The sequence below is a fragment of the Macrobrachium rosenbergii genome, chromosome 14 (genome assembly GCF_040412425.1).
Source record: "Macrobrachium rosenbergii isolate ZJJX-2024 chromosome 14, ASM4041242v1, whole genome shotgun sequence".
In the NCBI taxonomy this organism is placed as follows: Eukaryota; Metazoa; Arthropoda; class Malacostraca; order Decapoda; family Palaemonidae; genus Macrobrachium; species Macrobrachium rosenbergii.
Window position 1 is genome coordinate 46,797,376 of NC_089754.1, and position 26,140 is coordinate 46,823,515.

At 34.4% G+C, this 26,140-nt stretch overlaps 1 protein-coding gene across 2 annotated transcripts; it reads left to right on the forward strand.

Annotated features, from left to right (window-relative positions):
* Positions 1 to 11,993: 11,993 nt before the first annotated feature.
* LOC136846087 (phosducin-like protein) lies at positions 11,994 to 25,369 on the forward strand. Of its 2 annotated transcripts, none has more exons than XM_067116796.1 (9): positions 11,994 to 12,127; positions 15,328 to 15,519; positions 16,150 to 16,275; positions 17,613 to 17,737; positions 18,262 to 18,367; positions 18,778 to 18,891; positions 20,519 to 20,643; positions 21,689 to 21,791; positions 23,251 to 25,369. In XM_067116796.1, the coding sequence occupies exons 2-8, from the start codon at positions 15,349 to 15,351 to the stop codon at positions 21,786 to 21,788; spliced, it is 867 nt and encodes a 288-aa protein (XP_066972897.1). In that variant the 5' UTR covers positions 11,994 to 12,127; positions 15,328 to 15,348; the 3' UTR covers positions 21,789 to 21,791; positions 23,251 to 25,369. The 2 variants fall into 2 exon arrangements, with proteins under 2 accessions (XP_066972897.1, XP_066972898.1); XM_067116797.1 differs by having other exon boundaries at positions 12,102 to 12,257; positions 23,251 to 24,066.
* Positions 25,370 to 26,140: the final 771 nt, after the last annotated feature.

The window sequence follows — 26,140 nt, forward strand, 5'->3', positions numbered from 1 at the left end:
TCATTTGCCTCATTTAATATCTTCATTATTTATCATATGCCCCTTATTTTCCTGGAATTAATTTTGATTTGCAATAGGACTAAAATTCTATTAATATATTTTATTACTGAATATGAGTTTTCATGAAGTTCTTCATGAGGTTGCACTTGAGATAAATTATTAATCTTAGATTATTATTTTATGAGTCATGACTGTGTAATAGAAGTCCAAATGTGACTGGCATCTGACAAATTCACAAAGTAAGTGGAATTGTCCTTGTATGGTAAATTACATTCCCTTAAGAAGAGACAAGGAATTTGAAAACAGATTTTAAGAGCAGCTGTTACCTAACTCTGAGATTTTCATAAAATCAGCACAGTACTGTATATTTCAACATAGCCATCACAAAGGACAGTGGCTTAAAGGCTAAATCCAAAGAAGTGTTTATGGAAAAGGAGGACAGAATTGACCAGTGAAGCAGAAGTGGCTGAATATGGTTTTTAGGCAAATTACATTAATAAAAATGATAGAGGAAGAATCCAGTGGTGTATAATAGAAACAAATCTCCAAGCATTGCCAGAGGCAGATTTATATAGGTGGAGAAAAACATATTCAGTGATAGCCTTACAAGGGAAAGCAGTTTCTTCTGTCTGAATGATTGTTGCTCCCAGACATCAGAAGGGCACACCATAGAGAACCCAGCAGGACCAATTTGCTTGGAGAAAAATTCACTCGGCCTTTTTAGAACAACTTAAAGCTATCCTTCCATTCAGACTTATCAAGGAGGTTTTAAACAAGCTTCTGGTGTCTTAACCCTTAAATGGATGGCAATCTTCATATGAGTATCTATAAAAGGTTTTGGATGATGGACGGGAATCCTCATATGAGTACGTATGAATGTTGCGTGCCATGCTGTTTGAATGAATTTAGCGGGAAAGAGTTTCATAGCACTTCAATGGTCCATAAATCACTTATGGCAACTTATTACCTCAGTATGGGAGAGATATCGATCAGCGTGCCTTGGGATTTCGGAGGAGGATGTACTGCATCTTTGCAGCTCCAGGACGTCTTTTTATTTATTTGCTCATAAATATGCCCAGGGATTGATGTTGGTTGTAGATCTTATCTTTTATGAGAGTATGCCAGCTATAATTGTAGTTTTGCAAAGAAATAAAACATGTATACCTCACAAAAAGTTACTGCATCTCTCCATCTCGGTAAATCTCATAAATATTTTACAACAAATATACTGTACTCAGAATTTGTTACTGATTTTAGTTCTTATCTGTTATGATATTGTGTGAGCTGTAATTACAATTTTACAAAATAAATTATTAGAAAAAATATGCTTAACTTGGTAAAATTAACACATTTTTATGATTGTCTTGTCAAAGAGGCCTTACACAGGGTTGTAAATAGTCACCTTCAACTTCCCGTGGGAGATATGGAAATATATTTAGAATTTCTTTTCTTACACCATGAGCACTTGCATATCTTCCTCTTTCCACTGATATGATTTTTCTTAAGTTGGCCAACCTTAAAGTTTGGCCAGTCTTGGGGTGTGCTTTATACATTTTAGCCCGCCCCTTAAGTGTTAAGAACCAGATGTCAACTTTGATATCTTCATTTTGGCTGGAGCAGAAATGGTTCTCCAGTCATCTGTCCCTGTTGGTAGACATCCCCGGGAGGATTCTTATGTGGAAGATGCTTTATTAGCGACTATTTTGGAGATTCAAGAGAGGAGTCCAGAAACTGAACAGTTTTATGCATGGAGTCTATTTAGCAGTACCTCAGGTGTAGAGGATTTTTGGTGGCAACAGCTGCTAAGTGGAACTAGTTTTGCAGTTGGTACAATGAGGGTATTATTAGTTCAGTCCGTGCCACTAGCCGTCTTCTAGCAGATTTCCTTGTGTTTCTCAGGAACCATAAAAATTCAGTCACACATCAGAGGCTATAGGTCAGCTCCCCTTCAGGTCATTGAGCTTACTAAATTAGGTGTGGGTCCTTCAGTGGAGCATAGAAGACTAAGATACCTTGGGAAGTTTTTCAAGCCTCCATGCTGTGACGTTTCTCTGATATCAAAAAGTCTCGCCAACCCCCTTTATGAACCTTTGCAAAAGGCTTCATTGCTGGAATCACACTGAAGATGGTCTTCAAGTGAGGGACAACCACACTGTAGTTGAGTCATTCATACGAGGTAATGGTGGGAGTTCCTTAGAATTGTTGTTTGCTGCTGACTTTGTAGTGAAACACATAATTACAGGCAGCCACGACCATTCCACTGTACTCTTCTCTTTGCCTGAAGCAAACCAGAGATTGCAGAAGTTATTCCTCAAAGCTGCTCCTTAAAACAGCTCATTCCAGGGAGTGGCACTATGTCCTTCCCCCTCCTACTTGTAAGATGTTAATTGCTGAAAAAGCCAGTTTATGAGGATACACCATATTCTTTTTTTCCTAACTAGTTTACAAGTTTCCTATCTCATATTCTCTACTTCAATAAGTTATATTCTTTTCTTCCATGAGTTTTTACCATTGTTTTTGTTATGGTCTTCATCTGGAAACTTTTCTTCTGTTCCAGTGCTACTGTATGTTCCAAATAACGTTATTAAGAGTTTGAATGTTCATAGCAAAATTCATATCCAGTATCATTTCCTGGCAAGCAAATATCACATTTCAACTAGTGTGCAATAGCTAGTTACCAAGTTTGTTTTACAGTTTTCATTGTATATTTTACAGTTTTCATTGTATTCTTTGTGCAGTCATGTTCATTTATCTTTCAACATTGCACAAACAATTGGTGGTAGTAACACAATCAGTTGGCTGGGAGATGCTTGTACCATCTGTGTAAGTAAATACTGTAGTTGAACTTTTGGTGATGATGGTGGGAATTGGTGATAGTAGATGTAGTGGTGATGGTGATGTATACGATGCTAATAGTGATGCAGTACGTTAAGTTACTGATATTGCAATGTTTTCTTCTTTTCTGTTTGATTCTTTGCTTTGTGGCAGACCTAATAAATGACTGCTTACTTTTATAATGAAAAAAACCTGATCTGCATAAACCTTTCCTTTGTGATGGGATGGGAGGGATTGTGTGGGCTGTCACGACAACACAGTTTGGAATGGATACATTTAAAGGGTAGGAAGTACTGTAAAGTTGTTAGCTTCGAGAGCGAATTTATCTACATGCAGTTTTTTGTTATAAAAAATGAATCAATTGTGACCATGGCCGGTAAGGAAACTTATACTTGACAACCGTGCAATATTGATTAAGACAACTTGGATTACTGGTACTTAATTTTTTTTTTTTTTATAAATTATATGCATAAATTACAGCTCATGATCATAAGAATTAGTATTGTTAAAGATGCCAGAAACACCTCAACTCAACGGAAATCAATCTAGCAGACTTTGTACTTGTCAGCTACCATATTATGATTATTTTCCCCCTGTGCTACCATTTTAGATCTGATCTATTTTTAGGTACATCTCTTAAATTAAATGTTAGTGTAAATTACAGGTAACTTTAGGTTAGGAGCTAAGAGGATTGCTGTTAGTAGTAAGGTATTCGGAAATTTTCAAATGCTGGCTATAATATTGGGTTCTTGTTACTTAATGGACTTAACTTATCAGAAAGGCCAGACCCCCAAAGCATCAGTTGAGGTGCTGCTGTACTATTATGGAGAGTAAATGGGTACAGTACTCAAGTCAAGTGGCACTAGTATCCCTAATGAATGTGCAATGGAAAGTGTGATAGAAAAGTGCAAATACACTATCTTTGATATTTTAAGTAGTTTTGTGCAGAAACTGTACTGGATACCTTGGGGCATATAGTATCTCATCACAAAAATTCCAGCATATAAGAATTTATGAAAATCTTTTCTTGAAAAGTAATGCTGCCTAATCTCCTTGAGGAGTTTTGTTTTTGTGTATGAGAAAATGTTCATCATTCCCAAATTTCATAGTCTTTATTACTGCGTAAAGAACTGTCACCATATTAGCAGGAATGACCTTGTTTGCAAAATTGATGGGAAATAAGAAAAACACTTGTGCTGATAGGAAAATGTAGCCATTTACTTGCATTTTATCTGATCCAATTTCAGGTTGCCTATACGGTATTGATTGTTCCATGTATATTTGCTGTTTAATGGCAGCAATAGGGTTTAGAAATCCTTGTTACTACATTCAAATTAGAAGAATATCTCTAGTTTTTCATTACCACAATCAGAGGAAATTGTCTATTTTTTATATTCAGAGGAAAAACATATCCTTTTTAAGAAGTGAAACATAACCTCAGATAGAAACCTTCATATTTACTTGTTAACTGTACATTGGTAGTGACTGAGACCAAGAAAATAATGGGTATTGCATATAGATTTTACATGTAGATTTTTATCTGGCTTATGCCCTGGTAGAGGAATAGTGGTAGAGTGCTTTAATTAATGGATGTTGTAACATAAGTAGGTTTATTGCTAACTTAGAGGTTTTGCCAAATATTTTCATTAGAGATGAAGAACTGAGGTTGTGCATGGTATACTAGGGAGGTAATGTCAAATTCTGGTTATCAAGTAATGTTTGGCAACAAAAGTGCTGAAGATTTTTTAAATACTTGGGGCAAAATTCATTCAGGCAAAAATATGTTACAGACCAAGTTTTTGAATACTGTAATATTGAGAAAGGCACAGTATAATGCTGAAATAAGTCACAGAGTTGTTAAGTTAAATAAATAGATATGGTAATTAATGTACAGTAGCTACCTTTTCTATTATTGAATACCCTTATATGACAACTTAGTCATATTGGGAGACTTCCAGTATTTACCCATATGTTAAGTGTATTTGTTTGTATTTTCTTGTGCTGTAGGAACCTTTCACAAATGCATAACATGATATGCTTTTTGATTATATCTGCCAAAGAAAAAAGTAGACTGTCCTGAAATGGACTGAATTACTAATGAGGTACTAATGAACATTACTGTGTGAGTGTGGGTTAACCTGACAAAGTTGGGAAACTACTAACTCACCCACTGCAACAACAGTATTTTGTGGTCATTTTCTACACTAATTGAATGTTTTGTGCTGGATCACTGATAGATACACATTTTCTTTCCATTTTGTCCTTTTTTTATCATCTTTATGATATACTGCTGCAGTTGTTAGTGTTACACCATTTCCATTTGTATCGTAGTTTGTATATTATACCCTTTCCATTTGTATTGTGGTCTTAATGATAAAATTATTTGGTTTGATACATTTTTAACTGTCATTGTGTTAAAATTGCATTCACTGTTATCTTTACCCTTCAGCTGACAAAGATAAGCAATAAAGTCAATTGTTCTTATGTTGCTGATGGTGATTCTTTTCTCTTTATTCAAATGTTCCAAGATTTGCCATGTTAACTATCCATGTAACCTTTTTAATCCTTGTGTTGAGTATGATGTTTCTGGATAGAGGAGTAGTGGTTTCAGTCAATTACATGAGGATAACGATACACTTTCAATAAAGAGTTTCACATTCTGTAGCCTGTATGTGTTATTCATAAAAGTACCAGCTTCTTCCTATTAACATTGGTATCCTCTTTGCTCAGCCCATGACAAAACATGCTCTTGCATGCTTTCAGACATGACTTCATTCAGTTGTGTATTGAAATGACAGTGTTTATAGCTTAATTGACTTTCAGCTGCTTGCTATTGTTTGTTCATTACAAACTCATTAATCATAATAGCCTTACTCTGTGCAATGACTCTCCAGCTGCACAAACTTTTTAAATCCTGAAGGGTAAAAAGACCTACTGCACATGCCTGACCATGGGCTGCTCTTCCACTAGGCAGGATTTAGCATCTTGCATTTTGCACCATTCATTATCATAGTCTGTTGACTTGTTACCTATTCTCCATAATGTTGATGATTCATAGTTACTGATGAACATTTAAGACCCTAACCTCATGGAAATTCTCAGCTAGGTCTGCAGATTTTTCAAGGTATAGCCCCTGTCAGCCCTGTGGGTGAGACTTTAATTGCCGTGGAAATATGATTTGGAATGTGGGTCCAAGACTGGGTTTCCTTTTGGCCATTAGGACTGACCTTTTCATCAAAAGGGTTGCAGCTCCAGCAGGGTTACCTTATGGGCACACCTCATCTTTTGGCCCCTGCTGGATCAGCACTTTGGATATTTTGTATGATTCAGAATTGATCCTTACAGATTCAGTTGTTGCATTCCTTTGCCTTAGATACCATCTTGCTGACTGTATTAAAGATGGATGTTTACAAGCATTCATATAGAGGGAATATAGTCTTGTTGAGCTGGCATTAGTGAGTCCTCATTGGTAACACTCCCTGTTAGCTGATGGCTTGTCTTTAATAAATGATGTGGCTAGGGCCTACTGGCTCATCCTTTCCCTCAGATCTACTTCTGTGTTTATTCTATACTCCTTTGCACTTTCCAGGTCTGACCCCTAAGATTTTGACCTTTTTCTGAAGGACTTTATTGTGCAAAGGGTAATGATTTTATGTTTTTACTATCAAACATCATCTAATCCTTATACATAAGTGTTTTGTCTGTGTCATTAGGATTTTTATCTCTGAAGTTAAGAATTTATTTCCTATCTTAATTGTATTCATGTATACTGTATGCAGTGAAATGTTTCCAATAATGGTTTAGAAAACAAATTACTCTACAGGCAAATGAATGATTTCTGTTGGTGGTATTACTCTTCATCTGTACATTATAGCTGTTTGAAAAATTTATATTTAGGTGTGTTAAGTATTTTTCTTAGCTTTTTCCATCTTGATTACAAAATTTAGGAAACCAATGATTTCTCAAAGTGAAACAATTCTTGAAAATTTACATCTACTCAGGCTTGACAGTTTTTGGGAAAATGATCATCCACTCAAGTTAGACAAGTATTTTATTTTTATCTTACAAAAGTTTATGATGGTTTTGTGTATTCTGTTTTGGTAGCTTTTCTTGCACTGATGTAAATTGTTATTGTGTAAATATTAAGAAAGTTCAAGTTTGCATTTTTTTTGTACAATGTGTATATTTAGGAATGGAATAAATTTGCAAATACAAAAATGATTGCTGCCATATGGGTAATTTGAGCTGAGTACTTGTAGTAAATGGGAAATCTTATCTCCATAGAGGTCACTGATGTTTTTTTTTTTATAGTACATCTGCATCTCTTTGCAAGGACAAAAATGCATACAGTTTTCTTTTGCATCATTGAAAATGATGTTTCCCTTTTCTAAGCCTTCCTTTAGTCTTGGCTCTTTTTAGCCAGTTCCTTGCCTTGTTGGCCTGGTGGTAAGAATAAGCTGTACTATCAGCAGTATTTTAGTTCTTTTATTGGTCTTTTACATGGTTAACAGTATGTGCTATTCAGGGTTTGTTAGGCCATGATACACACACTCGTACAACTTCCAAAGGATGGTCTCAGTAACTCTCACTTCTGAGATAACATTTTTCTCTCAAAATATGCATTATTGTTTCCTTGACAGACAGTATCTTGTACTTCACACAGTAGCTTGATGAAAAGAGGCTCCCTAGAGGCAAAGGAGATCAACATTTAGGTCCAAATATTGATTCTACCAAAGAATTGTCAGGTAGCAGATAACAGTAAGACAGTGTCCATTATTGGGAACATTTACACATTTCAGTCTTTCTCTTTATGCTCTTCCAGCTGATGATATATGGTATCTTTGAATGTATGTTGAGTTTGTGTGATGAACTCCAGACTTTCATGATTTGGTGTGCTAAATGCCTATACAAGTACATCAAACATCGGATCTTTCTGCTAGTGTTCACTAGATACTGCTCGTGCCCTTCTGTCAGTGATATTGTCATTCCAGTAGAAAAAGAGAGTGAGTATATTTAGATTTTTGTAAATAATTTAACATTTTATTTATTGCACAAACCTTAGTGCGTCTTTGGGTATTCCTTCTAATGGCCTCACTAACTAGAATTTGCTAGTGGAACAATTTTTATTCAAAACATTTTAACATGAACACTTGAGTGTCATTATTAATCTGATGAGACCCTAGGCACCTAAAGGTTTTGTTCTTCAGGGGGAGGTAAATATTGAACCATGGTAAAACTGAAGTTTGATAGCTAGGAGAAAGAGACCAAAGTGAACATTTGAAAAATAAGAGGCAGACGGTAGTGATGTAGCAGGGACCATTTATTACCATCTACAATGTGCCACACAAGGCATTCTGTAGTAGGTATCCTTTGGGTGTTCAGAAAAGTTACACTAACTGATCTTGTCACTCCTGATGGTAGGATTGTTTCACACCACCTGCTCATAACCACCAAATACTTATTCTTTAACAGTTGTATCAGTTTTGAATGGCTTACTAATCTTCTTAATAATAAAAGAGGCATACAGTATTTTACTTGATACTTTTGTCTTAGAATTTGCAAATATCTCTATAATGTTTGCATATTGCTTTTGTATCTGCACCATAAAATTCCAGCATTGCACTGGAATTATAAGAATGTTGGCTGTGTTTTCAATTGTTTTAACTTTGGTAGGCTTAATAAGATTTTGAATTCAGCTTTCACTGTTTGTTATATATTTTCCCCAGTCTCCTTGGGAAAACTTTTAAATATTTTATGCACTGAAATGTTGCAAATGGAAATTGAAATGAAGATTGGACATTATGATTTGAATGTTTGAGATTTTCAGAATTATCATTTTAGACAGTTGTATAATATACAATATTGTGCAATTTTATTAAAGTGAAAGTATTTGTAAGAAAATGTAATATATTTGCTATATGTAAAAATAAGATTTATAATAAGGAAATAATAGTTTTAATTCCTAAATGTTTTCTATTTATAGCTTAATAGTTTGCAGCAGTCAGCTTTTATTTGGCACTAGAATCTGAAGCCAATTACTGATAACCACAGATAAACTTATCTTAAGTTGTAGCATTTCTTAGCCCCCCCTCCCCCAGGTCCCTGACCGTGGCTGTCGTGGGGTTTAGAGGATGGCACCTGAAAGGCAATGTCCCAGTGCTTTGTTGATGATAGACATCAAAGGCCTGCAAGTCTTGCACCATGGATGCTGACCTTACATACTGTAGTCAGGCCTTGTTTTCTGTGATTAACAACTTCATTTTTCTTTCTTCTATCAAAACAAATTCTGCAATGAAGACCCCAAAATGGTTTGAATTATAGAAAATTCTGCTCTTGAAATTTTGATGGAGGGTGAAGTTGGATGGCACACCTCTCCACCTGTCAAACTGGAGTGCATAACATGGCTGAGCAAGGGTAAACACATTTCAGACCTTGTCTTCACTGTTGAGTCTGATAACCCTTAAGGCACTGAGGGTAAGGTGTCTAATCAGGTGGGTCCCCAAAAGCAATTGTTTATTTAAAGGTAACATTATTGCACCTACCCACTCCCCATCCTTTCTGGAAGATCACATCCATAGAGGATTTGAATGCAAACAAATGAGAGTGGCCATTTAATATGAAATACCAGAAAACCTATGATACCAGAGGGAGATAATATTAAAAACATAAAACAAAAATAATATATGTGGTCACTATGCATTATCACAATGCACCAATGAAAAGTTCAAAGTGGTTAGCACTTTCATCTTAGATAGAAGAGTTGCAGGAAGACTTAAACGCTTGACTGCATATTTTGAGTCCCTTAATATTGATTGGAATTCTGACTTTCCAAAAATATATTTGACATCCATACATTAGAAGAGACAAAACAGTTGCTTCACACAGCATTGTCAAGATTGGTCTGTCAACTCATCCATTTGTGTGACAATTTAGGTGTGTGTTACAGATTAAGCCTATCAACTTATGGAATTGGAATTGGAACATAACCAAATTAATTCTGACTCACCTTGGAATTAACTGCTCTTGTCTGAATAGCCTACAGGATCCAATCCTATAGGTATGTACTAACTGTAGGTTAACAATGACAGTTTTAAATATTTTGTGTGAATGTCTAAATTATAGGCAACAATGGATATCAAATTCTTGAAGTAGAACAATTTAAAAAATTTATAAAATTTTTTAAAAGCTGTAATTTAATAAATGAAATGTAATCTTAGTCATTAATAAAAAAATCCTTTGGGTCAGCCCTGGAAAACTAAATGAATTAGCTCAGTGGTATAGTTAAACTACATAATAACTAAAGCATCATGTAAGTTTTCTTTGTCAAAATCCTATCTGTAATCCAGTCTAAAAATTCTCTTTCATTTCTGGCCACTTTTTCAATATAAAATCTATAAGAAGGGCAAACAACAAAGATGAAATAAAAGTTACAGAATTACATGTCCATTTGTGATTATACAGAGAAAAGTAGAATTAAAAATGGATTAAGAACATAGAAATATAAATAAGATAAAAAGGACTTTCAGTATATTGTGTAAAAAAAAAAAAACCTCGCAGGAAAAAAAAAATGTGTAACATTAGTCACACCATACGAGTGAATCAGAAGTCCCTTACAGTTCAACCTCGTCACAGATATTCGAGGCCCATCTTTTAAGGTCTTAAAAAAAAAAAGTTTACTAGTTGAGATTAATGGATTGCGAAAAGGCCTACGATTCCCTAGCGAACAATAATGTAAGTTAATGGAAAATATGTGATGCTACTATAGTAGAGATTTATGAGGGAGGTGCAACAAAAATTGACATAGGATATAAACTGGAAATATCGTGTGGTATGAAATAAGGCTGTACCCAAGGTATTTGAAAAAAAACAAAATAATTAGAAAGATGGTTCCTGTAGGGGGGTTAGTGCCATCAGTGAGCCTCATGTGACACACTGTAGGCATTACTTAAGGTTCTTTTCAGCTTCCCTTCGACCCCTGGCTGCAACATCTTACATTCATCTTACTGTACCTCCGTTCATATTCTCTTACTTTTCACCCTTGCCTAACAATTGATTCAAAGTGCAACTGAGAGGTTTTCCTCCTATTAGACCTTTCAAACCTTTTTACTGTCAGTTTTCATTTCAGTGTTGAATGACCTCATAGGTTCCTGCACTTGGCCCATGGGCCAAATTATATATTCTATTCTATTCCAGAAAGGAAGCCATATGGCATTATTTAGTTATGATGTAGCGCACTAGAAAATGATGGCAAACTTGTCTGTAATAAAAAAAAAAGTGCTTTTAATGACAAACTTGCATGTAATTATAAATGATTGTTTTTCATTATCATTGGAGAAATAGCAGCCTATTTCCTTATAACAGGTGTGAATTACATATAAATTCACACACTTACACACACAACAAAAGCACTAGAACAATGAGTGATCATCAGTTATGACAGTATTTTAATATCAATAGTGATGGCAAAATAAAATAATATTGCAGCAGCCTATATATATATATATATATATATATATATATATATATATATATATATATATATATATATATATATATATATATAAGGACCTCATTCAAACTGGATGGTATCTAATGGAGTTTTATTCAAAAATTGGAAGCTTTCTTGGACAAACAGTCCATTATCAAGTATCCGGATACTTGATAATGTGGACTGTTTGTCCAAGAAAGCTTGCAACTTTTTGAATAAAAACTCCATTAGATACCATCCAGTTTGAATGAGATCCTTTAGTAATTCTACTAATGCACAGAACAATTGTGTATGTGATAAAGTTAATATATATATATATATATATATATATATATATATATATATATATATATATAATATATATCTATATATATATATATATATATATATATATATATATATATATATATTTGAAAATTTGAATGTATGTGAATACAGTATTATTCATGACCTAGCACTTTAAGATAATGCTACCAAAATCAATGTGATTGTGAGTCTCCTCTCTAGAAGCTGGGGGTTTCTTCATTTGACCTTCATTTTAGATTCCAGGCTTTGTAGTAGCAAGCATATATAAACAACCTGAATAAATCAAAGAGTTAAGGTGTAATATGGCTATTAATAATACGCACAGAAATATAATAGAAATTTCCGATCTCGACGGACTTGGCCGACACCAGCTGTCAGGAGGTGCCGCTGAAAAGGCCAAACTGAAAGTTTCAAAGGCAAATCCCAACTACTACTACTAAGTTGAAGTACTGTTGACAAATAAATCTCGGTTAGACGGTTACTCTTAAGAAAAACAAGGTAGGATTTTGGGTTTCCTCTCCCCGCTTTGCGAGTCTGCAACCTTTTATCCATTAAGTAGAAAATAAATAAATGGGAAACTTCGTAAATATTTATGTAAACAGCAAAACCACAAGAAATCATTGCCGAGGTTAGCATACGTATTATTGATTTGTCTTTGTGATTTTAGCCTAAGAGTGACGTCATTTTGTAGCTACAGAGGATGAGTTGTTAATTAAAATTTTCCTTACCTAAGCTATGATTTGCCGTGTGGAAAAGTGTATTGGTGTAAGTTTTCGGCATAGGATAGTTCCAGGAGGCTAATCCCCATTGCTTAGTGGACCTACCTTATATGAGGCCAGGTGGGTCATGCATAGGCCAGCTGATTCTGGTTTGTGGATTCCACTTCTTTCTGAAACAGTTTTTAAGGGGTAAAACTGAAGATGACTACTGCGCCCCTCTGGTTCAGTAACTATCAGTTTACTTGCAAAATGGGCACCGTGTTTAGTGCCAGCCCCTTGGGATGAATGTTAGGTAGAACTAAGTATAGTACAACTTCACATGGGATATTACCTTGGAAATTGACTTTTCCTGTAGTATTTTGGTTGCTTATCAAGAATTTACAGTTATTTTTTGCCAGTTGACTGTAATTAACCTCAAAACTAATATGTTTTTGTATGCTGGCCATCGCGGAATGCTATCACACATGTGCAGTGTTGTATGGAGGAACTTTTGGTAAAAAGTGGAGTTTCCCTCACTGACGGGTCTGCAACTAAGTAACATGGCCGACTAGGTTAGGTTAGGGTAGGGTACGTTAGGTTAGTGTAGTTCCTTTTATAATAGGTTTCCTTAGCCAATCTCTTTTTGAACATATGGCTCCCTAATGACTTGTGCATGTGCAGAACCAATCCAAAACAACAACATGACAGTCCGTTCTTTCTCCCAGCGATTTCCCCCATGCTGGATAGGATATAAGGTTATTAATAATTGACTGACAGTAAAACAACACCACATCCTTCATCAGCAACACTAAAAGTATAAGGGAAATCAATTTCCAAGGTACAGTAATAGTCTGTGCAGAGCTGTTCTATAGTTTACTGAATGTAAAAAGGTAAAAAAAGACTGTAAATATCATAAGCTCAAACAAAAGGCATAAACATGAACAAAAACAAGTAAATAGGGGTAATCATGCTTGCCAACTGGTGGGAACCAGACCATGATAGTATTCTTCAATTTTACTTTTTTGTTTTTAAGAGTATAGTTTGTTAGTATAATTATCTTCAGTATGAAAGTTGTTATTCAATATAGTTGAATGAAGGCAGTTTTTATGCTTTTTCAGTAAATTGCTTCTTTACATTATAGCATAATCACATTCCACAGTTAAAGATATGATTTTCCTGTATTTTAATGTGTTTTGAATGTTTCTGGTGCAGAATGCAGATTCCCCCTCCCCTCCCTCCCTTTCCCACCTAACCCAACCTAGGGCACTGGAAATTAACGCTGGGTGCTTACCTGGCCGGGGCTTCACTCCCCTGGACCCACCCCCCACCTAACCTAAGCTAGGGTACTGTAAATTGAAATTGATAGGTTTTGCGACCTAATCCAATCAAACATAACCTACCTAACCCAACTTAGGATGCTGGATCCTTACTTTCCTAGTGTATAGTGCCACTTTAAAAGCATTTGATGAATAATAAATTTTATCCTAATCAGTAGCAGAACGTGCAGAAGTGATCCCCCATAATTGTTAAAAAGCGACTGTCAGAAATGTTCAGAACACACACAAAAAAAAAAAAATTCAAATCAGCCAAAATAATCCAAGAACAAAGGATTACACATCTGCACCAAAGGAACCATGACCTTAACAACTTCTGCTTTTCAATGGAGAACTGAAAAGGAATTTAGGGAATAAATTTCTTAACCATAAATCAAAACTAAGTACAAGAACAGAAGCTGGTTTTTTAAGCAACCCCTGTATTCCAAAATCCCATTTAATTTGTGGAACTTCGAACCAAAGGAACAATCATGTCCATATACCCACATTTCCAGATAAAAATAATAAAAGAAAACCACATAAACTAACCATCCTTACTCACTATGCATTGGAATAAATAAATAAATCCAACCTGGTGGCCTGCTTGCATGGATGTTGAAACATAAAGAAAGAACTAAAAAGAAGTCCAAGTTGGGTGATAAAATTCTTTGGTAAATATTTTGGTGACAGTAAATTTGCAATAGATTTTAGTATGCATTTCATATTAAATGTAGTCTATTAAGGAGACATGAGTAATTAGCATCAAAACTCTAGTATCAAGAGATGGTATTGAAGTAAAATGATAACATTTTTTCCATTCAGATCATAGGCTAGGGTAAGTGAATAATAGGTTGTGTATATACTGATAATAATAAACAAAGACTTGCAGCATTTTCAAGTACATAGTACATGATACATGCAGTTTATCAAATAAAACTTTTTCTGTTTGTTAACTATAACTTTTCTGCCACAGTTTTCATTGTTGAATGTATCACTTTTGTGTGATTGAACAAAGTAGAATATATCATTTGCTGGGCTAAATGAATTGTTATTAATCTTGCCTTCGAGTAAGAGTGGTGAAGGCGAGAGAACCATTTGGATTTAGAAGGCTTCTAATACTTTCACCAGTATTCATAGAAGACTTATATTACTGTTACACATCTAAATGTTCAACTCTGGTACTGTTCACATAGTCACAGACATTTAAAAGTATTGTGGCCTGATGTGGAGCTAACTGAATTGATAAATACTGACATACAGTACATTAGGCCTATATGATAACAAACCTATAATCAGTAATGTAGTGTTAACTAAATATATGTCAGTATGTGATATGTATCACATTATCATAAAAGCATTTGGAAAATGAAGGCTTGCAGCTCCCTATGACACAGTTGTAAAGGTGGTCTCTTTGGGGATTAGTTTTCCTCCACAGTTAATTGATGAGCCTCCTGATAAACCAGACTGTGACTGTGACTGCCCTGTAAAAGACAGCACTCACCTCTCTTCTGCCCCCATTGAATTTTTAGAAACTGCTCATTTTTGTTTACGAGTTTATATCCATTATTTTCTTTTATGTTTGATTACACAAGTTATTGTCATTCATTAGAAGGTATTATGTTAATGTAGCCTAAGATGGTTGCATTTGTAATTACTGTAAAATATTGAATATTTGTGTAAATTTCAGGTGTGAAATATTTTGTAAGCTATGGCTACCTTAGAAGACAGAATCCTTGGAGAAAAACTGCAATACTATTGCAGTAGCTCTGAGGATGAAGATGATGACAATGATGAAAATGAAAATAATGTGGCCAAAGAAAGTAATGAAGGACCAGTTCCGCCACCTGCAAGCCAAAATTGGGAAGGATACTCAACTAATGTAAGTGTATATGCTGCCTTTGAATGTCATTATTCTTGTATTTTAAGCTGAATATTGTGAGTTTCAAATTTTTTTTTTTTATTTTATTGCTGAATAGATAATAAAGTAAGGAAATATATGTAATGTAATGCTATATGAATCGTCCTGATGAATTTTGTAACATTTCATACAATCTGCAATATCTTGTCTTTAGTAGCAATCTAAAACCCTTGACTATCCCTGCATAGCTCTATCAAATCTTTATGAATGTTTGGCTGTCTGTTCTAGGAATTTTTCTTTTTTTTTTTTTTTTTTTTTGCCACATGAGTCCTTTTCTTGAATCCACAAGCCTTATTCTGTAAATTCTCCTCTTTTAAACAGACCCTAAACTGTAAATCTCTATGGAGGATATTTGTTATATATAATTTTGGTACTATTCCCTTGTAAGAGTAACCAAAGAAGGCAGTATGCTCATACTTACATGTGTACATAGAAATATGAATGAAATCATACACAAGAATTGCAGTTTAATGTTTACTGAATTTAAATGTGATTTTTTTTTAACTTCATATATAAATATTTTGAGAGAAGGATATCTCTCTGCACAGCAGCAGTTACAACCCTGTGTACCGTACATCTTATTTTTTACAGACTGGGCCCAAAGGTGTGTTGAAAGACTGGCAAAGGTTCAAGCAACTTGAGACAGAGAATCGGAAAGAACAAGAAAGGGAGAAAGTTCTTTTAGCCAAGAAGTTAGCCCTGTCATGTAGATCTCATGTAAGTTTGTGACTTGTTTATGTCTATGACAAATAGAATTTAATGGTCTCCTAACTCATCAAGTTTTATGAATAGACAATTTGGTTCTTTTGCTTTAACTTGCAGATTATTTATTAAAAATACTTTTCCTTACAAAGGTTGAGAATTTCCACGGATGTTATAGTCTTAATTTTTTATATTTTTATTTTGTCAGACAAAATCCTGCCAAGGCAAATCACCTCAGTTATGGATAGTAGTTTAATAAGACATATTCTGTACATGCAACTGGAGTACAAACTATTATTCTTCACTGCATGGTAATGAGTCAGGTATTAAAGGTTTTTTCCATTGAAAGCTAACTTTAGAATTAGCTGATTTTTTCACAAAGAGTAATGTAGCACACTGAACTATGATCAACATTGGCAACTATCTGACATCTATTTCTCATCATTGCTCTTGTTTTGAAATCAAGAAATTTTAAGACTCATCTTCCTACCACCATCAGTATTCAGGTTGGCTGTTTGACATGTATATCAAATATGAACTTAACAGTAAATGTATATAATTATAATTACCACAATGCCTTCTGAAATGTGTTTGGAAGAAATTACAGAGAAATTCAAAGTGCTGTAAAATTCATAATATGGGTACAGTTCTTAATTCATGTCAAATATGAAGTCTCACATACTAATTAACTCACTGTTTGCCTTGGAGGGCACTCCTTCAGATACTGAACTGGCTTTCATGAATAATAATAATAATAATAATAATAATAATAATAATAACGATAAGTAACAATGCATAGTGTTGAAAGTGATACCTGCAGTAGTTTCACTCAGCTTGCGTAGTTTTTGCCGTCTTTGTAATGATTGCTTTTTCAGGGTTACTTTATTCGTCCAGTAACTTGCCAGTGTTTGTCCTTATTTGGAGAGATAAATAGTCCTAAACAGAGATTGTTTAGTTGAAGAAGAAAACACTGCTGTATCAGGTACAGAGTATACATTACGATGGTAACTGAAATGTGGCGTTACCATTGTAGTTACTTTGCAACTGATACAGTGTATTCTTCCTCAATAAAATCATCCAAGTTTACAACTATTTACCCCTCCAAAGAATGACGATCATTGGCAGGTTCTGGAAGAGTGCGTTTATCTTGAAAGAGCAGTTATTAGGACAGAAAAGCTCTGTATAAATTGAATGTACCTGATGCAGCTATCAGTTTCAACACTACGTGCTTAAAAGAAGTTCTTCTACTTATAAATAATAATAATTGTAATAATAATAATAATAATGATAATGATAATAATAATCCATTTATTCATTCTCTTGTGATATGTACATTTTTTTAAACTTTCCAGCTTGATGATGAAAAAGAAAAAGAAAAGAAAGAAGAGGAAGACGTTGATGCCCTAATTGATGAAGATTTCTTACGGCAGTATATATCCAAACGAATGGAAGAAATGATGGCTAACACATCTATGAAGTAAGTTACAAGGTGGATGTTTTATTCACGGAAATTGCTTTTCACATGTATATATTTCTAGATAGACTATTGATATATAATAGTTTCACATTAGTTATCAGAGCAAAAAGTAGTTATATATGTATGAGGCCTGTAGTATTGAATGTAGTTAAGGATATGAGAAGAGGTGAGGAATAGTTAGTCACAAAAGTAGTAGGTTTGGAATAGTCAAAAGGAAGACTCCAGGAAGGTTCAGAAAATTTATTAAAAGCAGATGTAGAAGAAGTCCTATACTGGATGAGAATGTAAGTAAAAAGTGTCAAGGAAGTGAATGGAGAGTACTCATTTTGTTTCTGTTAAAGGAAATTAGACTTGAAAACATGAGTGATGATCATTTGATTTGGTCTCTTTTTACGTGCCCTTTTCCACGTACAAATATGCCATCACCAAACTATAGGTTTTGGCTTAAACTTAGATTGCTAGGTATACTCTCTGATATCTCTGATCCGTGTTACTTTTACAGCAGAGTTATTCTGTTTTTTCAGGTCAAAGTTTGGTCATCTGATTTCTCTTGAAGATGGAAACTCATTCTTGGATGCAGTTGACAAAGAAGACAAGGGGGTGACTGTTATTGTTCACATATATGACAAGGTATTGAAAACAACTTGTCTCTTCAAAACTTTGTTTATGAATTTTTATACTTGACCCATGGAGTTGTAATATGTAATTACCCTAGAGTTTGAGAGAAAATACTACACTATCTGTACGGTCCATGTTAATGTAAATTTTTCTGGCATGTTTGAGATACTTTGTATCTTTATTCCTTCCCATGATATCCATTTATATGTTAACTCTGACCAGGTGTCTTACAAAATATGTGGAATTTGTGTATGCTAGTTAAAGGGTTAAGGTGTCGAAGACGTATGCAATCATTTTTATTTCTATGAAACCCCCAGCAGTGTTCTGGATGCAGGCTGTGCAATTTTTGTATGCCAAGAATTTAATCCTGAAGATTAAGCATTAAGGTGACTTATCTTGTTTTTATTTACATCCAACTCTAGGAAGTATCTGGTTGTGAAGCTATGAATGGTTGCTTGGCTTGCCTAGCACAGGATTACCCACATGTTAAATTCTGCAAGTTACCAGCATCAGCAGCTGGTGTTAGTAGCCGTTTTGTAAGTATTAAACTGATTTTAAGTTTAGTCAGATATAAAAGGAAATGTGTAATTTAAAAAAAGATATTACATACAAACTCGTTAGTTTACTATAACCTATATATGCAGTCACACATTTTTCAGAAGAATAAACCTTCCAGTTCCAGCTGACTATCCCATGTTCCTGGCTGCAGTAGCCCTTAGTGGCTGAACTAGTCATTATATGTGTTGTCTGCACCAGCTGTGAGGTACAGAAAGGGTAGGAGGGGAGCAAAATATATAAATAATGGGCTTCTATATGAAAAATTTAATTTTGTTCAGTAAATGGTTTCTTACTTTTTTAAGGCGCTGAGGTTAATTACTGGGTGCCAACCACTGGTTTCCCTCATATCCAGAAACAGATAACTGCAAATGCTGATGAACCATCTGGCATCTTTTCTGTCACCTGCTTTCTGATCATTGACCTGATTTCTTTGCATAACACCATGAATTTATGCAGGTTGTGTGCGAAAGTACCAAAATCCACCGGAAATAAAGAAAGAGAGGAGCTTGCATTAAGGAATGGAAGTATTGTACAATGTTCCTGGAGACAAGCCTCCATTGCTGGAAGAGGTGACCTTCTAGCCAGAGACTTTCCTGACAGGCAACAACCATCCCTTTTTTGAAATGGCAGCAATTGTCATAGAGTGAAACTGCTCTGAGGCAAGAACGACCTGAGTATAAGTTGACTGCTGCCTGGATATAGTTGAATACCTAGATAAGTTTGAGGGTAAATTACCTAGATATGTTTAAGGAATCTGTATAAAAATGAGTTTGAGGATTCTTGCTAGTATGATTGGCAGCCTTGAAGGTGAGTTATCTGAATTCCAAAATACTCAGAGCTGCTTTGGTAGCACCAATTGTCACCTGAGGATAACAACAAAGAGAAATCCGTAGATGTTTCATCCCACTTCCTCTTCATCATGTTGGCCAGCAGGTACACTTATGCAGGTATGCCAAATGAATTACTCATTCTCCTGGTTTTTGCTGCTACAGGTGATGTTTTACTTTACAACCAGAATAGTACTGTCTTTACCTAGCACCTAATCTTCCCAACTGATAATGGCTATGGTGATCTCTCATAGTATCCATTTGTAACAGAAGATGAAGTAATGAGAAAAAATACAAAGAAAAGTATTTAAAGAAAAGGAAGGGTTGAAGAACAGAGCATTGGATGAATGACTGGCAAATTGCCACTAAACATGGAGAAGAATGAAAAAATTAAATGAACTGATGTCAGTTTCCAAACTTGATTAGTTTTACATGCAAAAGAATGAGGCTGACTATATCTGTTTACTGACAAGTCAAAGATGTGCATGTACACACTGTCACACACTGGTTGATTTTCCAGTTTTTGGGAAATTTGGTACAATGAATCATTGCTAATTAGTTGTACGTTTTATAATAACTGTTACATATGTTGCCAAATACACTCAGGGTATATCGGTAATAAGGGCCCTATACTTTTAGAAACTGGCACCGTTTACTAATTATTACACCATTAAGTATTTTATTGATTTTGAGGGCTGTTATGAAGTTCAGACATGTAGAATTATGATTGGCTTGAGGTATAGTATTCTAAAATATTATTTCCTCTTGTACTCCTCAGAAAGTAACCGGGTTACCAGCTTTACTTGTGTATAAAGAAGGTACTCTGATGGGAAATTTTGTACGGCTCACAGATGAATTTGGTGATGATTTCTATGCAACTGATGTAGAATCCTTCTTGATAGAGTAAGTAATCCACTGATATTTTACTGTACATTTTAAAATATGCTGAGTGTGTGTAAATTTTTCCGTGGACAGTATCTCTAAAATGATCACTAATTCACTTTTTTTTATAGAGCAATATTATGTATTCACTTATTATAATTGTTTTAGTTTTAGGGGTACAGGGTATTGGTCAGTTGTAAGCATTTTTAGAGAGGATTTTGCATTTTCGGTGGGTTCTGGAACCTTTCCCATAAAAAAATAATGTAATTTTTTGTAAAGTCATTTTACAGTTCAACACTTGATAGCTTATGCTTAACAGTATAGTTACCGTTATATACAGTAAAGTATTTACATTATATAACTTCAATATAATTAACTTCACATATACTCGTAAAAGTACTTTATATTTCATGGCATTATTATTTGTAAAATAAATCACAAGATCACAAGTAAGTCAAAGTAGAAAATACAGATTTTATGTATCCCTTAGTACTTCATGACTCTTCACTGGGGATCTGTTGCATATGATGGTAAAACATGGTACATTGTATTTTAATGCAGTCCAGTGAAACATGTATCTAAACCCCATATCTGGTCAGGCGTGACAGAATCCAAGCAAGGGATAGAAAATGAGGAGCAAAGTAAAACTCCAATGGGAGATTGGCATGAATGAAGAAATTCCTAACTTCATCTCCAAGCTAGCCAACCCTCATTCAGTATCCTCACTCCTCTTTAGTGTGGGTAATCATGAATTGGTCAAACATATTGCATACTCAAGATACTATGTGAATGTTGTTGAAGATGTGACCGTTCTCTCAAAAAGAGTCACTTCAGTGTTTTACTCACCCACCACCTTTGGTATGTAGTTTGCCTGATGTGACTCAGCATTTTCCAAAATGGAGAGGAATCTTGATGTCACAGAACTGATTGCTCTTTAGACTCTAATCCTCAAGATTGTATTTATATGTATATTGTATTAGGCTTTAATTCTTTTGTTCATTCATATTTATGGTATTTTTATGAGATATTAGCCTATATTTACAGTTTTCTTTTCTTCATGGTTTAGACATGGTATGCTGATGGATCGTTCATTAGTTCCACCAAGCATTAGAGGGCCATCAGTACCAACTAATGATGATGACAGTGACTTTAGCTTGGATGATTAACAGGTACTGTAAAAACCACAGTTTTCCTTTTTATATTCAATGTTTCCATGAAGTAGTAGAAGTGACTCCAAATAGGAAACCTCTTGCTCATTTGCATTGAAAAATTATCGGTTTTTGCTACAACTCCATTAGTCATATATCTGTTTATGTTTGTGTCCTTAATATCCTAGGTTCTGCTGTCTTTTGCCTTTCAGACCTAAGAGACTCACTACACATGCTCTCTGGATCCTTAGGCATGTCCCAATCACCGTCTTCATTTTGTGCAAACTTCTGGCTCAATTAAAACCTTTCTTCACTGTTCTCCAGGTGTTAAATTTGCAAAGTATTGCTATCCCAGTTAAAGAATATTAGTCATCATTTATTTCAACCCTTTTCATATTAGTGCACTTAGTAACACAAGAGTGAATTCTTCCTTTAACAGATGTTGTTCATTTATCAGTATCTTCTCTTTGACTGATGGCTATGTAAGGTTCACAGAGAATGATATACAAGGTGAAACGGTCAAAAGAGTGATGATGGTGACTTGCATATCCTTGGCCTCTGGGTCTTTAATTGCTAGGTCAACTAAGAAGCCATCTTCATTGCTACTTTATTGCTGATAAATATGACTCTCTTGCACCAATGCAATTCTGTGGATATTGTGACACCATCTGTTCCTCACCCCTAGAAAAATCTCCAGTCATAACTGTTGTTGAACTCTGACACAAATGGTGTCAAGGTCTCTTTAGATAGCTTGCCATTTTTTCTTGTCCATATGTCAGAAGTTGGGAACCTTAAAAACTTTTATAGATTTCCAAGAAGAAAAAGAATAAAGTTCAGAGAGTAAAGAACAATGTAGAAAAATCCTTTGGAGTATTACTTTGTAATTCTCAATATATAAGAAAGAAAATGGACTTACAACCTTGATGGCAGCTGAAAAGCATGTAATAGTTTGAATTACATAATCATGGATTCACACTGTTACTTAGAGATTATGAGGGAGATTTTGGTTTAAGTTACTCCATTGAATCTGTCAGACCATTTCAAAGGCTTGGTCTCTCCAATGCTCCGACTTTCTGTTTGAACTGCAATTTGAGCCAGTATGACTGATGGTTTGGGTAAGGACAAATCAAGATTTTTTTTATAAAATAAAACATATTTTTCTTGCAAATCCATCAGTGAAACATAATGCCACATCCTTTGTTCTTGTGTGTTCACATTCTTGTGGCATAGTCCAGTGAGGTGGATGGTATTACTTACCAGTGGGTCAAGGATATACATGCATGAGTAGCCTTTTGGCTACTCTGCTCTTTTCATTTATAATACTTCAGAACTGGCCTGTCTGGGGACATCATAATTGTGATTTGGGTTTTGCATTATGGATGACTTTTTATGTTAAATATGTTTTATGTTTTAAAATTTTAATGTGTAATTATTATGATTGTGTGTTCTGCAACATTAAAATAATTTTTTTACATTTTAGGTTTTGGAGGTGCTGAAAGGAGCAGATTATTTGAAGATGCTTTTGCGAGGTACAGTATTGAGTGAACAATAATGATTGGAGTTCATACAAGTTTGCAAACCTTATGTGTGAATGACTAATCTGTAAAAGGGCTCCTGACCAAGTATTAATATTTATGTATCTACCATCATTTTTAATCTTTTTGCAAATTGTCTTCCTCTACAGTTACACATAAAATCTTTGTTTAGTTGATTGACAAAGAATGGATTTTCATTGTATCTCTCTCACTATTAGGAAAACACTTTCTACCTCATCTATGCATGTTAAACTTTACAAAGAAATGTAGAGATTGCATCTGAAAATGTTTTCTGTTGAAATTATCATTGGTAAAATTATGTAACATGTCAAAAGTTGGTAGAGACTGTGTTTACCTAGTTTCCTAGTTTGTATGAGATTCAAAAAGATTGTAAAGATGGTAACAAAAACAGTGTATTAAGTACAGGCGGTAATAATTACCTAGTGAATGCAGTTAGACAAGAAAAGGACAAATACTCAGATACTTAAGATTTAGCAAGTTTTATGGTTATCAATAAATATTTGTAAAATATCCAATATTTCCCACTAGATTAACAGGTAAATGACACTTGAATTTAGGTGTACTTCTTGCGTATTTTAGTCTTCATTATCCAGATGCATTGTTATTCTTATGGAACAAACTTAAAAAACCATTTACTTGCAAAACAAGCTTCTGCAGGGTATAATGCCCAGATGTGGGGAAAAAGTGAAAACAGGTAGAAGAAAAAACAGAAATAAAGCTAAATTAATTTGTCCCCTTTACTGGGCATACTGATTTGACCTTATTCCTAGGTATCTGCTAGAAATATGTAAAAATTATTGGAAGCATTTAACTTGTAACACTGATTTTTAAACTTAGAAGTTAAATAATGAAGTTTTGCTAGTTTTGTTTTTTAGCAGTTATGGCGGCTGTGTTGTACTCTTACAAAACCTCTGAAAACAAGTATGTTTTTTTGAATAGGATACTTAACTTTAAAGTGCATATTCTTTAATGTATTTACTTGTGCAATGAAATCAGACCATTTATTCCTCCATAATGATGATTATGCTTGAAAGTAGAATCACCAGATGCTTGGAATGGAACACAGGTGCAATATTGTGAAGTGTAATTATCTTGGTGTTTTCAACTTGTGGTAACTTCAGTAATTATAATCACTGCATTCATACCATACAGCTCTTGATCTTAGAAATTTGAAGCTTTGTTTTATCACACTTAAATTGCACCCCACATAACTACTTCAACTGTAAAAGTGTTTTAGACGTAGTTAAATGCTATGTTAAAAATATTTCTTGACTTATTGTTTTGGATAGATATGTTATTCCAGTAGAGACAATGTAGGTCAGAGCAGTAAATAATTGCCATTTAAAGGAAGTCTTTGCACTAAAATTCTATTTATTATTTCGTAGCTCCATTTTGTAGTAGAATGAACATTATAAATTATTGCAAGTGGTTTATATTTAGATCAGAAAAGTCTAACAGATTTGAATTAGGTGAGTGCCTTTTGTGTATCAGTTTTCGTGGATGTAAGATTTGAAGCATTAAAATTGTAAGGTACCAAGTCACGTGTAATGTAAAGTTTTTAGGTTGATTAAACTTGGGGACTTCCAGACTTGTAACAAAAATATTACAGTGATGAAAGGTATCCAAAATATTAAGGGAAAGTCCTGAAGTGCTTTATTGCTATAGAATTAAAAGTGGTATGCTGTCATTTTCAGAAATTAAAATTTCTGAATCAGAGCTGGTTAATTTTTAAAGGCCAGAAGTAAATCAAGGTCACATGACACAAGCCTTTATGACAGTACATTCTGCTGAACCAGTGGAGTTTATAGATGATGATTAAAATTATGAATTTCATTCAGACTGCCTGGATTTTAAGTCGTGCAGTTAGATGCTAATGTCAATAGCTAGATGCGAAACATATATGATTAATCGTTGACAATGATTTTTGTTGAGATTGTGGGTGAAGATTAGAAGTCTTTAGATATCTGTTTTTTCTCTCTACAGTGTCACCTCATTAGTACAATCCTAAACCATGAAGGGTAAAATTTGCTGAAAAATACTGTATTATTGACCTATCTTGAATGTTGCCTTTTGCCTTAAATGTAATATTAATGTATTTTTTCTTGTATATTGATGTTTCTACATAAATAAGAACTGTGATTTTACATGTTTTCATCTTATTAGATAATGGAAAGTAAGACATCAAAATTTGACACGGTCTGTTTCTTTGGCATTAAGAGTGGTTACTGGAGTGAGAATGAATGAACTTGAAGTTGTCAGCTCACTCTAAGGAAGCAAGTGCAAAACAGAGCCAGTCTCTGAACTAAATGACATAATACCTATTGAAGCTATGAATAGCCTACATGTTCAGTTTTTTTGCCTTTCATCAATGTTTGTAATCTTTGCTTGCTCTTATTGCCAAGATGGTTTTATTCTGTTGTGGTGTTGAATCTTTACAAATTTTAGTCAACAACCGCTTGTTAATATTTTGCTTTGTGTATTGTGTTTTTGTGCTAAAGTAAATTCCCAGATGTCAGAGCACATTTCTCTGGTTTTTAAATAATTTCTTCTAAGGCTCATAGGTTTATTTCAGCTCCAGAAAAATATGTGACTTGGATAGATAATGTACAAGTGAAATGGAATGATTTTTTATAGTTTGGATTCTAAGTATGTTTTGTGGTGAATAGGATAACACACTGAACGTTTTGTTTACCTGTATCAGAAATTAACTTTACTCTCTCGGTGCTGTGACTGTAAACAGTATTGTGCTAGGTGTATTCATTGCTACTCCTGTGGGAACTAGTACATAGCCTAGAAAGGTGCCTTGTTACCAAG

What these genes read in the sequence shown, in the direction of transcription:
- LOC136846087 (XM_067116796.1), top strand. Translation starts at nt 15,349, where the DNA reads ATGGCTACCTTAGAAGACAGAATCCTTGGAGAAAAACTGCAATACTAT. An exon ending in TTGTTCACATATATGACAAG is followed by an intron (nt 18,368 to 18,777) that starts GTATTGAAAACA and finishes ATCCAACTCTAG; the next exon opens with GAAGTATCTGGTTGTGAAGC. An exon ending in CTGGTGTTAGTAGCCGTTTT is followed by an intron (nt 18,892 to 20,518) that starts GTAAGTATTAAA and finishes TGTACTCCTCAG; the next exon opens with AAAGTAACCGGGTTACCAGC.